This window comes from Anarrhichthys ocellatus, unplaced genomic scaffold, assembly GCF_004355925.1.
Source record: "Anarrhichthys ocellatus isolate YVR2014 unplaced genomic scaffold, GSC_Weel_1.0 scaffold10, whole genome shotgun sequence".
NCBI lineage: Eukaryota > Metazoa > Chordata > Actinopteri > Perciformes > Anarhichadidae > Anarrhichthys > Anarrhichthys ocellatus.
In genome coordinates, this window is record NW_022280040.1 from 3,154,655 (window position 1) to 3,169,028 (window position 14,374).

At 40.0% G+C, this 14,374-nt stretch overlaps 2 protein-coding genes across 4 annotated transcripts in view; both read left to right on the plus strand.

Annotated features, from left to right (window-relative positions):
* jph1a (junctophilin 1a) overlaps positions 1-6,389 on the plus strand; it is a 30,046-nt gene extending 23,657 nt beyond the window's left edge. For 2 of the 3 annotated variants that reach the window (XM_031850114.1, XM_031850113.1), the window contains 3 exons: positions 2,516-3,249; positions 3,570-3,666; positions 3,850-6,389. In XM_031850114.1, the coding sequence (XP_031705974.1) occupies positions 2,516-3,249; positions 3,570-3,650 (815 nt within the window). In that variant the 3' untranslated portion in view covers positions 3,651-3,666; positions 3,850-6,389. Of the gene's footprint in view, positions 1-2,515; positions 3,250-3,569; positions 3,667-3,849 lie in introns of those variants that run through there. The other variant, XM_031850116.1, reaches the window with a different exon arrangement.
* Positions 6,390-11,360: 4,971 nt separating this feature from the next.
* eloca (elongin C paralog a) lies at positions 11,361-14,020 on the plus strand. Its single transcript, XM_031850213.1, has 4 exons — positions 11,361-11,465; positions 12,007-12,034; positions 12,226-12,369; positions 13,537-14,020. Exons 2-4 carry the CDS (start codon positions 12,031-12,033, stop codon positions 13,725-13,727), a joined length of 339 nt encoding a protein of 112 aa, XP_031706073.1. The 5' UTR covers positions 11,361-11,465; positions 12,007-12,030; the 3' UTR covers positions 13,728-14,020.
* Positions 14,021-14,374: the final 354 nt, after the last annotated feature.

Here is a 14,374-nt window from a genome sequence, read left to right on the forward strand (position 1 = left end):
CCCCCCCCCCCCCCCCCCCCCCCCATTTACACATACACTGTACATGCATGCACACGCATACCGAAGGTCCCCTCCTGCTGCTGCTCTTCATCTCATATTCAGGTCAGTAGGGGTTAGGCTGGGTCTTAAAGAGCCGTTCTGTTGTGTTTTGTGAGAGTATATGATCGCATGTGTCAGCGTGTGTGTTTTGTCAACAGTGCACCGGAGCAGAAAATGTGCTGTGGATTAACATGAGGCAAACTGTCAACCACAGCTTAACCAAAAGCGTGTATTCTAGTAGCCCCAAAGAGACGAGGTAAAAAATGATGAGGTAAAAAAACAGTATATATTACAGTTCTTAAAAAAGAATAAAATGCACTTAACTTCAATTTTATTTGTGCGTATTGGACAAATAAGTATTTTTGTCTCGGTCGTGACTAATACCATGGCCCGTTTTAATGACCCTCCTTAGGAGGCTGCAGCCTCAGCGTGTTGTTCAGATGAAAGAAACACCACAGCCATTTGGGTAATTGAGTCCCAGTACATATTGCAGCTGACCTGGAAGAATAATCTTCCCTCACTCATCACAGTAATATCTCCAACACGCTAAAGTATCTACAAAACAACCACAAGTAGTGCGATTTATCAAAGTGAAATGTCCAAAAGGTTCTTCAGCAGCTTTCTAGTGTTTAAACACAAGCAAAAAAGCATGTTCAGCATATTTTGGAATCCAGCATTGTTCAGAAGTGTAGTGGAAGCAGTTTTAAATGACTGCCGTTGTTGCACTTCTATGTTAGCATGAGGCTGTGGGTCATTTTAGAGCCGAGAACGATTCAGAAAATGCCTGGAACCCCTCGCAGGAATCTGTCCCCAAACACAGTGAAACTGCTCCGGCCCGCCAACGAAGCCCTAACTCTTATTGAGTTATGGTGTGAAATTAAGCACGGCGGATATATTAAGCCTCGCTGATGTTCAAATGTCCCCCCTCTAGTCTCCTTGTAGTAGGTCTTATTGGTTGTGGCCATCATGAAACAAATTAGGAATGCCATGCAGCTAAAAAATACTTCGGGCTTATGAGTACCGAGGCCCAAAAGATTCTGCGATAAGGCCATTTACTCTGATATGGGATTGGCTACACTTGTTCCCTTTCAGTATTTGATGTTTGTACAACTGCTCCTAGAGAGGATAAGTGTCAAATTTAAATTAATATGAATTATTTTCCACTGAATTACAGCATGTAAACTTAATAAGGGGCATGCATATAAGAGGCGTCTCGTAAATACTTTTGATTGCTCTCTGAGATAAGCCTGTTTTTAAACACAATAACTCAGTCAATATTGAACTCACCAACATTAGATCACATACACTGACTCAGGATATAGTATCTGGTTAGGGTGAACAACAAGCAAGATAGTATTTTCGTTTACTTTCTACTTATACTACTATATTATTTCTATCTATATTTTATTAGTTCTTTCTTCTATCTATATTTCTCTTTGAAATTGTCTTTATGGGATGTGCACGATTCCTCTCTGCTCATGCTATCTGATGTACTTCAAACAAAGCAGCCATGTCTCTCTCTTAGTCACTCTGACACCATTTAATTTTGGCAAAGTGAAAAAAAAACAGGCAAACAAAGAGCCTAATGTCTCTAATATATATATGAATTCAGTACAAAACAAAGGGACAGATGAAGTGTCATTCTCACATGCAAAAAGCATTTACATTCAGATTGAGTCATCGCTGCACCTTAAGGTCGCTTCTCTTTATCTTTACAGCCATGTTGGTTGGATGTTGAGAATGGATGTGACAAGGGCCTTTCCCGGAAAACAACATGCTGATAAAAGATAACGGCTGATGAAAACAATGAGCCTGCAGAGGAGGCTTACTCAGTGAAATGGTGTTTATGACCCTGCATTAATCAGTCTATTTTCCCCTCTCTCCCCCAGTCTTTGCAGAATGATTGCATATATAATGTTGATTCATGAATATTTTAATTGAAAGTTCAACTGTGCTTAGGGCCAGCTCTGATTCGAATCTAGCTTGCGGTGGAACTCTCCAGTTAGGCAGGATGGATCGCAGATTAAGAGTTCTCTGTACGGCTGAACAATTTTGAAGAAATATCTAATTGTGATTATTTTTGACTGATTTTGCAATTGTGATATGAATCGCGATATTAGCGGGAATGATACTTTTTACATCTTTATTCTCATTTTCATGAAAAAAACATTAGAATTATTATGGTGTAATTTTTGCAGAGATTTGTAACAAGCAAATATGTTTTAATATGATTTAATTTGAAATTATTTTTCAACACACATATTGCGCCTCTTGCGATTTGAAAATTGACGTATAGGCCATATTGCGATAGTGCAGCCCTAGTGCTCTGTTCTCCTAATCTGGCTTCTTGGACAGTGGCCTGGCCAAAAATGTTTAAACTTTTTCCAAAATCCTTTCGAAGAATAGTAAGACGAATGGTTATGGTTTAGGCATGTATTTATTATGTTAATGTGAATCACCTCTCTCACCTCTGCAGGACCTGACTACTTAAAACAACCACAGAAGGAGCCGGTGGAGATTAAAGAGGTCCCTGTTGAAAAGAAGGAAATCTCCCATAACGATTCTCCCCACTTTTACCGCAAAGGTACCACTCCTCCCCACTCCCCTGTGACCAGTCCTGCAGCCACGCCTCCCCCCTCGCCTCACTCCAGCAAGAAGAAAAATCAGGTCGCCAACAGCACCAGCCGCAAAACCAGCAAAGAGGAAAAACCGTCCCGCAAGACAAGCAAAGAAGAGAAGTCAAGTCATAAGACCAGCAAGGATGAGCGGTCTAGTCGGAAGCTGAGTAAAGAGGAGAGGCTGTCCGTCACTGATGGCCCTAAAAGTTCTCATGTGCACGTCGAGGCTTCAAACAAACCCACTAATATTCAGCAGCCTACCCCAGCATCTGCTCCTGCTCCACATCCTCCGGCAATGCCGGCCAATGGCCAGCTCCTCAGCGAGTACCACAGTTACTACGTGAAGACCCCTACAAGGGTCCAACCACCACCGGACCCTGAGGAGGATAGAGAAGAAGAGCCTACTACCCTGGACTTGGCACACATACCCCAACAACCCCCTAAGTCCTATAGTATCCCCACTCCTAAGCCAGCCTCCCTACGGGAGAACAAGAGCGACCCGAAACTCAGGAAGCAGGATTCCCTAAAGCCAAAGAGCCTCGCAGACACAAAGAAAGCCAGTATGGATATTGCAGAAAACACGGAAGAAACAGTAAGTATCAGTGAAAGGATAGAAAAATGAGTTTTGGAAGGAATAGTTTAGACATTTTGGGAAATACGCTTATTCGCTTCCTTGCCGAGTGTTCGCTAAAAAGATTGCTACCACCCTTAAACATAAGACTGGCATCAATTTTCTCATCTAACTTTCCCAAAATATCTAGCTATTCCTTTAGTACTGCCTACTCCTTCATATCCAGATGGTTAACAATCATGTATGTGGATATGGATGTACTGCATGTTCATATCATTTGATTGTTGTTGTAGATTATTATGCGATATCTGAACTTTATCATAATGTCATTTTTTTTGCAGGGTCCTAACTCGATCCTTGTTGCTATGGTAATGCTGCTGAATATTGGCCTTGCAATTATATTTGTCCATTTTCTGACATGATGATGCTGTTTCTCAGGTGAGTTCATCTTTCTAGACACTTTTATTGTAAAAAATGAATATGGAGCGGATGAATAAATGTATCTCTAAAGAGCAATCTGCCGCCTCCACTCCATGTCTTGTGTGTCCAGTGTGCCACAATGTGTGTCTGAAATGTGACAAGCAGCCAAATAAAGCCAAAGAAAACTGTTTTATGTTGCAGTGAAACCATGGCAACCGGTTACAGTTGCATCGCCAGGCCTTGAAAAACGAAAATGGCGCCAGTGAGACACGGGGGTGGCCGTAGGTGTTTAGGAATCAGCGTGACACCGACGAGAATCAGGAGGAAGGCATCGCTACCACCAAACCTGTCATTGGGCCTTCTTTAAGGGCCAGCTCTGTGAATTAGCACTCCTTTGGCTTCTCTGAAAGCTGAGGTGAAATGTTGTGTCTAGTGAGATTTTAAAAAAGATTTTAAAAAAGTTTAAAAATGCAACCAAACATACACAGTCTGAAAAAAAAGAAGTAATTGAAACCCACGCGCGTGCTGATCCAAGCACTGGTCGCTCTAGGCCACTGCCTTGGCAGAGATAGCGGTGGGCTGATGGACTTTGCTGGAAGAGTGTGGAGATGCACTTTTAGATGAAGGGAGCAAACAGCTGCCTTTCTATTTTGCCATCTGACGTTTTGATGGGGAGATGTGAGCCCGGCGGCCGGGGGTAGGGGGGCGGGGGGCGGGGGAGAACGGTCGCAGCGGGAGCGTGCTCGGGTGTTCGGAGCGTTTTTTTGGGGGTTCACGCCACTCTTGCAACAGGAAACTGGGCACGGCCGTTGCCAGCAGTCAGTGCTAGCACGGTCACTAGCCAGTCTTACTCTGTTCGCCCAATCATCACCCCATTTCTCTCGAGTAACCCACGATACACTGCTTTGAAACACTCCCCGTGCATGGTACAGTTTTAACGTTTAGTTTTTTTTGTTTGTTTTCTGTTTTTTTTTTTTGTTCAATGTTGTTCTCTGAATGTCGGTTACCTGCAGTCTTGTAGTTGAAAAGGAAATTTCTTCTCCTCTCAAAATGAGTGAATACATTTATTTTCCCTTTTTATTTTGACATTTTACTCATTTCTAATAATTGAGTTGTAATTTGACATTACACATTCATGTTACTGAAAGTGCAATATGTTTTGGGGTTTTTTTCAAAGAAAAGCTTATAGTATATTTTGCCAAAAAGGGGGGCGGGGGGGGGTGTACCATTACAGAAATCCTATGTTCCATTTATTTTTGACAGACTCTCAAAATTATAATAGACTGGTTTTGAGGGAGGGTGTTGCTTATCAGCCAGCATTGTATTTATGAAGGAGATTCACACTTTAAAAGCTACCTAGCTCCGCGAGAGTGAAGTAACAAATGTCTTATGTTATTTATTAAATCAGAAGGAAAACGGTTCCGTTGCACATGTCAATGAACCCGCTTGAATTCCTTCATTCTATTCTTTGCTTTCAATGTTTCAGCATACCACTCAAATGCAAAGAGGCGGTTCACGCAGCTGCTTCTGTAGGCCCAGCAGTGCGTGCGTGCTCGTAAGACTGGATCAAGACAGTCTTGTGGATAGTGGAAGTTGAATTCATTCAGGTTGAGGCCATGGTAAATGTGGCACCAGGGAGACTGAGAGATGCCTTTATAAGTCTTTAACAGTACTACTGTTTACCTCAGAAAAAGATGAGGAGTGGGAGGGGGGTGGGGGGGTTGGGAGATGCCATCCTTGTCTTAACTTTGTCTTGTAGGGGGGATACTTTGACTGTTGTCATTACCTGAATCAAGCTTTTGACTTGCCTCATCGTAGCTGTTCGTAGTCTTGGTTGCAGGTATGGCATGAGTTTCTTTTGATTTTAAAAGTGGTTATTTATATGGTTGACATGTACTGTCATCACTACCAAGGTTAATTATTTATTCAAAGTGTTTGTGAGCATTGGTCATCATAAAAAGGGCTTTACTATGTCTCGGTTTTCTTTGCGGCAATTCAGTTTGGAAGTTTAACTTGACTGTCTGTTGTACAATGAGCAGCACATTGCATTTTGAGAATGCTTCAGTCTGTTAGATGTTTGCAAACTGTCCACATAACTAACTATCAGAATATATTCAAATTGTGGCATAGACAATGAAAGCAGATCAAGACACTATATTATTAAAAAAGAAAAAACATTGTTATATTACAAATGTGATGTATTAAATAATGATTTTTCACCCTGTCTTTGCTACACCCTCTTTTCTTGTTTTAACTGTCTTCACACGAGCACGGTGAAGACTGGAGTTCTCCGAGGGTTTAACAGAACAGCCTGTTTATGGGATAGTTTTTGAAATGCAACATTGCATGTTGGAGTCATTTATATATAGATTATTATATACTATTTGTAAGGATTTTTACAGAGCACAATCCAGAATCTGGTATGAGTTGGTATTTTTCTAACAATTTGCACACCTGTATTTTGACAATGAATATAACTTGTTTGTAATTGGTAATGTAATGCACATGATAATGTTTGACAGTGGAAAAAAAACAACAACTGTATTTCTAATTGGTTGTACTGTATGTACCATTTGGGGATGTAAAAGGCAGATGTACTTGTTTGAGTATTTTAGGATATGACGAGGAACTGCTCGAGACTTTTGATATCTCAAGGTTCATGTTACCCCACTGATTTGTGCAAAGTCTTTGGAGATGAAGTTATGTGTATAACAATAAAGATGTTATGCCTTGTCAAACTACATGTTGCGTATTTCTCATATTTTTGATTACTGAATGAAATACAAACTCTCCAGCACCCCATATATTCTACAACAAACATCAATGGAACGTAATGTATTACACTGACTTTAATTAACAGATGGATTGGAATTGATGGACGCAAGGATTTCCACTTGTTCACTTCTATGTATCGCCGAAGTTCATCGTCTCATCTGTGCTTAGCCTCCCAGCAATGATGGCCTCATGATGACCTTCTCGTAATGAGATCCGGGGGGGGGGGAAGGAGTAGGCGCAAAATCAAAGCCTTCGTCAGGGTCTCGCATTAGCGGTGCAGGCGCAGGCAGGTGCCCCAGTTTGTCTCGGGTGAGATTGTACTGTTTCCACTGCTGATCGGCCTTAGATTAGTGTATTCTTACACCAGCCATGGCACCTGCCTGGAATCAGCAACGCCATGTCTTGCACTTGCTGTGCCCTCTGCCCTGACGCCAGGCAGACAGTGCAAAACCTGCAGCGCTCTGTCGTCTCAAACTGTTACATAGTGTAAATGTTAGAGATGATTGGGTTACATTTCAGATCCTAACTCACTCATATTGTTATTTGTTTACATTGTCCCACAGATTACAATATCAGGTGTCATTGCAACAGACATTTATAGTATCATAGACATTTTGCCTTAAGGAATACTCAGAAGAGTGTGTAATCCTGGTACTTACAACCTCCATGTGAAGCCTAACTTGTCAGTAATAGTATACAATATCTCTGTTACTATTCTGATATGGCACAGCATGCTGGACAAGATTTTGGAAGCATAAGCAGTCCTGGACGAATATAAACCAAAACCATATAAGCATATCCTACCTTTATAGAAGCCTTATAACTAATTCCAGTGACAGCTACGATCCGAACCAGGGTGGAAAATCTACAATTATCTTTATATTCAGCAATGAACTTCTGGTCCTCCACATTACGTTACCAGTTTGGACGCAGTAATAACCTGATTTTGAAACCGCTGAATTTGTTACCAATGATTTTTAGATATTGATGATGAAACATTCAAGAGATGACAATCTCTTAAAAAGTAACAATCTAGAGCCAGAAATATTCAAATGTTTTTCAGCCAAATCGATACTCTTTTTGGCATTTTAAAGCAAGATTAACAATAAAGAAAGGTGTTCGTAACACATAAAAATGTAGTTATAAGTAGATGAATGGCAATTTATAATCTTTATTATTTGTCAACAACTATAAGTTATTCTTAACTCCTCCATAACTGGTATATAAACAGTAAATAATTAGTACATGTGAATAAACAGTTACCAAATGCTCTTCAACGCACTGTAACATTTGTTATGAGTGTAATCTTTCATTATTAATAATTGTAATAACATGATATAAAGGTGTAGATATATCTGTGTCTGTAAGGATTGGCTTGGACAGACAAGTCTGGAATATACCCACTAAGATGAAAGCAAGATTTTTTCATGTGTATATTTAACTCCCCCCTCTGAGACCGAGCCTTCATCTTCTGATGAACAACGCAACTTGCTTGTGCTTCTAAAATTGGATTAAGACTTGTAAGCAGTGAGGGGATATCGGTGCCCGGTGTGTTTTTAAAAACTGTTGGTCAGACATAAGTATTATGCAGATCCCCTTTCCATGCCTTGCATAGCTAGCTTAGCTTAGCATCACTTCATCTGTCATAAAACAATAAAGCTATCACTCTGTCATCTAAAGTAAACGATTATAACGTAGACTTGCAGTACTTTCTTTTTTTGTCATATGCTAATGATCCCACATGCCATTTTTGATACAGTATAAGACTTGTCATGTCGTGTTTATCTAACGACATGTGAGCTATGGTGAGGGTTTTATCATAGAGGTCCGTAGGGTGAGTCATCATAGTTCAAACAAACAACACGGTGCATTAGCCTCAAGCTATTGAGAGGAAATGCTTGTCAGGTCCATTTATCTCTCTGGTATGCCATTTGAGGCGTTCATTCTGTATGAACAATAAACTAACACTGTTTTGCAGAAAACAAACATGTAGGGTCATTTTTTTCTTATGCAGCATTCTCTGCTTGTGACTCAGTATTATGTGCAAACCCCTTTGTCTTAATGGTTGCACAAGTTGGCGGCTTTGAATATTCATTGTACTGCAGGGTGCGCTGTTAATGACGATCATAATAGCGTTGCTTTGGTAAGAATGCATTGTGTTAGTATTCCCGCTGCTGAACCTGTTCAGAAAGGTTTTTTCAAACTCTATGTCTGTTAACAGCTCTGCTGCCTGTGCATCTATTTATCCAAGAAACCATTGATAGAGACACTCAACCACTGTGTTTGGGTACATAAGGGTATCACTTTTTTGTTGAGCTGTCTTTGTGTGAGCCCTTTTGTAACAGTCAGTTTGTAATAACATTCTTCACGCTAACCCTGCATTATTGAATGATTTAATAATTTCCCAGATGTTATGTCCATCCAGCAATTCCACAGGATTCCTGGATGGACATAACATCTGGGAAATGACGTGTGTCATGATATTACTGTATACGTGGTGTTGTAATAGCAACAGGAGCTGATGCGCCTTCAGTATGTCTGAACCTGAAATCACGCAATAAAGCCAAAGTCTAATGTGTTGTTTTTTTCACATTATGACACAATATAACTACAGCTGATTTTCTTTGTGAAGAATGAACCAAATTCCATTATGCAAAAATAGGAACAGAGCTCTTTTAAATGAATCCATATTCTTAATTACATTACACATGTAGTCATTTTACCTTTCATCCAGTGAGATATAATTGTTTCTGATGTGATAATTGTTCTTGAGATTCGGAGCAACACAAGGATTGCCAGGGCACTGTGACTCGCTGCAGGCCAAAGGGACTGTACCCTCCAATTCATTGTGACAGGCCTTTCCCTCTTTTCAGAAAAGATATGCCCAAAGACATTCCTCCCCCTATCTTTCCCCGACAATGACTAAAATTCTGACCTGGTTTCATTCAGGGCCTCTTCAACTAAGCTATTGTTCTGTTCATAAATGATCCTGTGCATTGACATTTGACCAACTCATATTGAAACTGGTGCTAAAAAGAAGTGGAAAATGAGGAAGTCAAAATAAGGCCTAGTCTACTTATCTACCGTACCATACCTACCTTTACATAACGTTCTATCTTTGATGATGAGAGAAATGTTTAAAACACATATAAACCAAGTGAACAGCAATGTATCTGCACATTCCCAAGCCAATAAGAATGAAAGCCATGCTGAATGTGACCCATTTGACTGTCTAAGATGTCCAACAAACATCGACAGGTAATTACACTAACAAGCATAAAGATGGACAAGTGCCTTTTCTAGCAAGTTAACTGCATCCCACCATTTCAGAATTGCCTGGGTGTGTGCAAGAAAGCGTGATCTGAGAGAGTATACGGTTGATGTGTTAAAGGGATGGATGATATCCCTTCGTGTGACAAGATCGTTTGAATGTATTGTGTGTGTATGGGTGTGTGTAAGGAAGCCCTGTTCTAAGGGCCCACAGCAGCCTCCCCGAAATAGAGCTGAGAGCAGCTGCAGCGGGGTGAGTCGTATCAGAGACACATCAAAGCGCCTGCCGCCACCCGCATGCTCTGATCATAAGCACTAATGGTGTAATGGGGGACTGGAAGGTCAGTGATTGTTTTTGGTTGTGTGAGTGTGTGTGTGTGTGTGTGTGTGTGTGTGTGTGTGTGTGTGTGTGTGTTAGAGAGTCAACAGGCAACACTGGCAGTCAACAGGCGGGAGGCTACTGGAACTTTCTGGAACACAAACTGACAGCATAGCTAAGCGTGGTATTACTGTAAGACAAATATCAGGTCAGGTGTCACCTCTGCAGAAGTCACCATTGACATCGTTATAGCAATGAGCACAGTCAATTAAACAAGTCTGGGAATAAAATGTCTCCATTATCCCACCAGTTGAAGAAGAACCTTAACATCTGTGTGTAAATGAGCAGCAGTATAAGGAATTCCTTACCGTCTTCCATGAGGAGTGTTAATATTAACTGTGCTGGTCTGCTCTTCGTGTCACAGCTCAGATAACTCTCCGTCCATATGGAAGTGTCAGATTTCAACAGTCATCACTTTTCCCCCATGAGCAGAACTCCAGGCAGGATCAGGTCAAAGTCACATTCTGAATCTGACCGTGACTACAATACGTGCCCAACTGTCTCTAATCTATTGCAGACACAATGTACAGACTTTATGAACTGTAATGGTTGTCTGTTGATACAAACAACAAACTTTATAATCTAGTTTTGAAAATGTGTGCCTTTTGGGCGGCCCTGTAAGTGTATAATACTATTCAAAGAGTTGAATACTTTTACTTTTGTAATCAAAATAATGCACAATATGGTGAATTGATTCATTTCTACTAACTGGACTTTAGAAAGTATGTAGTGCAGAGTGCATGCCGTCTCTATCTCTTTCTCTCCCTCTCTCATTCTTTCTTAAATCCAGATTTATGGGCCTGTAAAATATCTCTGTCATGTCCAATCAGCACCTGCTCTCCCCTATCATAGCTAATGGAGACAGTCAGGGCGGGTAACCTGACACACAGGCGCCCCCCTTAGGCTTCACAGGACAATCTCAACTCTTCATGGATGACAAGTCATTTCAGCTCTTCATTAAAATTAAAAATGTATAATCTTATTTCCCCTCTCTTATCTAAATGTATTATCTAGTGACAGTGACTTATATTGGGCGGTGGACGTGTAAATAATCATTATCCAGAAATAGCCTCTGCTTTGCACATTATTCTATCATTTGCGCTTTTTGCGATTATCGTTACAACAGTTATAATTTTATCAAAACGTTTTTCTCTTCGGAAAATGTAAGAAGGGTCTCAGCTAAAAAATGTAACTACATTTTAATTTTGAAATAGACATTTTTGCGTTGGGCAGGATTTAGACGGCAGGGGTCCGCTTCTCCGGAAAATCCGTTCTACGGAAGACATTTATCGCGGACGAGTGTTCACACAAACTAGTTCCGGGTAACAGCCTGGTGGCTAACATTAGCTGAAACTGAAACGCAGTCCGTCACTCCACATTCTACAACAAAGTGGTAAGAAACAGTGTTTTGTCTGTCATTGCATGCTCTTTTTGTGTTGCCGTGTTTCGGACTGTTTTCCGATATTCATTTTAAACTAAATAGTCGATGAAATAAATTATAACGTTGTACTTCGTTTGGCAAGGCGTTATATTGCTGGCTAACACTATCGGCTGCGGTGTCACCTAAAGAAGAGAAAGAAATGACCACTAATCTAATTTTAGATGAGGTATTTTACAACTGTACGTTACTTATTGCGATTTATTTAAACGATCTCTACGTTAGATTGTGGTACATTACTTATAACGTTAGCTTCAACTATTTGTTTGATCCGTCTCAACGTTACGTTGTGATTGTCAGAAATTCACAAAAAAAACCAAGGCCTAACGTTAGCAAGCGAAAACAGTAATTTAGGAGTGATTATTCTACATAACGGCATTACAGCCAGTGTCCAGCGTAAGTTGACTTTATATTGTGTATGTGGTCTTGGTGTCCTAATTAAGAGTCGTTCATACGAGTGATGTTTCGTATCTTATTTGTCCATGTTTCCTTTCAGGGTTAACAGAACTTACCAAACAGAATGGGTAAGTAATGAACTGACCTAGGCTGTATATTATCCTGTACCTTCCCAGAAATGTATAATGTTTTCCAATTCATTACATGTTGGTTCTCATGAGAGTATCTACTGTTCTTACAGTTGGTAAAATGTGTGTGTGTGGTACTGCAGCACTTGGCTTCCACCTGTTTGAGATTATCAGTGTGTGTTGCTTCATAGACGGTGAAGAGAGAACCTACGGTGGCTGTGAAGGGCCAGATGCCATGTATGTGAAGCTGATCTCTTCAGATGGCCATGAATTTATTGTGAAAAGAGAACATGCTTTGACATCTGGGACTATCAAAGCCATGTTAAGCGGACCAGGTGAGGATTTGTGCAAATTGGTGAAAGTATAGCTGTATTTTCTTCTGTTATAATTAGCATACAGACTTTACTTAAACTAAAAGATATTGTAGACTAATAATTCATAACAGAATCATCAGCACATTCAGTGGTACTCTAAGAAGTCCAGTTGGAATTTAATTTTTTTTTATGATCAAGCAATGTGACACATTTTTGGGAGCTATCAGAAATAAGTAGGGGATAAGCTCAGTGTTTTCTATCCAGACTGCTGGATTCCTGTCATTCTCTTTAACCTGTTGAAATGGAGATTAGATTTAAATAATACATTTTGCCCAGGTAGAATTTGCCTGAAATGGAAGATATTTTATGCAATTGCTTACTCCACATGACAGTCTATGCTTTACCACCACGATGTATATTGTGAGCGATATTTCTGGGAAGAAGTAGCTTGCATCTAAGATTTACTAAATGTTGGCAGTCAGACATGGTTTGCTCTTCCAAGAGCCTAATGAGAGACTGCAATAAAGTAGGAAAGGAGTGTTGGAGCATTAGGCTTTTTGGTAGTTAGTGCTGCTTTACAGCTGTGAGGGTACGGTTGAACAAAAAACAGTTGCTTGGATATTTTGAGGCAGTACTGTTTTAAGAAACTGTCCTGTAGAGTTGGGTAACCTGGGATTATTTTTACTTGGCATTTAGTAGCTAAAAGATACTGGAATCTTTACTGATTCAGGCGTGCGCAGTCTGAAAAAAAAAAAAAAATACTCACGTTTCCACTTTGGACCAAATATAAATCAGAGTTGATCCTCTTTGAATACTTGGATAACCTCATCTCCCCTTGTTAAACTTGTTATGAACAGGGTTTTACTTTGATAAAAAACATTGTTACTCATTTGTCAGCCTAGTTTCCATTAACAATATACTCTTATCACATGCTGGGATCAAAGTGTAGAGTAGTGTCCAGTTGGTGGCACTATGCTCCCTCCATACAGGGGTTTTGATACCTCCTAGTAAATGTTTAGTGCCTTTCTTTTATGCTCGTGGGTAGCATTTTGCATATTTACAGTTTGATAGCTTTATCCAGGATAGGATACTCGTAGTTGTATTTCTGACATTGCATAAATTCAGAGTTGTGTGTCTTAAGTTAATTGTTTCTGGCTCATGACACCTACTGTCACCCTCCATCTACAGGACAGTTTGCTGAAAATGAAACCAACGAAGTGAACTTCAGGGAGATTCCCTCTCACGTCCTGTCCAAGGTCTGCATGTACTTCACCTACAAGGTCCGTTACACCAACAGCTCCACAGAAATACCTGAATTCCCCATCGCTCCGGAGATCGCACTGGAACTGCTCATGGCTGCAAACTTTTTGGATTGTTAAAGTTACAGAAACAACTTTGAAGCTTAAAACATTTTTAGAATTTTTTTTTTTGAATATTTAAATTGTTTTGCCATTTACTTATATGAAACCTGAATATAAGTATGTATGTCACCATGTTATACTTCTTTTTGCACCTGGCATTCTGTCATAATTGTATTAGTATTAAAAGATTAATTTTAATGTAATACATGGATATGGCAGGCTGTATTACTTGCCACAGAATGTGATAAATATGCCCCCACCCCATAAATGTTCCCTCACCTCTCCAGATTAATAAAGACCAGTTTGGTGAGCACAGTTTATTTGTAAATTGCTACCTCAAAATGCATGTTCCGTATGACGTACCGCTGACTTTAAATACTCTTTTATCAAAAAACGGCATCATACTTTAATTGTGTATTTTGGTCTAGCTCAAGTAAAACAATACAGAATGTTTGAAAGACCACAAAGGACAGCAGGCATATTTTTAATACTGAAATACATAATTCTGTGTTGCAGACTAGGGGTTAGACATAACAGAGGAAATGTTCTGTATGCTCACCAGCTTGAGATGGATACCGAGTAGAATGTGTCAAATTCTCTGTTAGGACAATAATATAATAACAGCAGGTGAAAACATGTTTTGTTTTTTTATATATTACTTTATA

Bases quoted from the DNA above. Each gene is read 5' to 3' on its own strand.
- eloca (XM_031850213.1), top strand. The intron at 12,370-13,536 runs GTGAGGATTTGT...CTCCATCTACAG, and splicing joins AGCCATGTTAAGCGGACCAG to GACAGTTTGCTGAAAATGAA.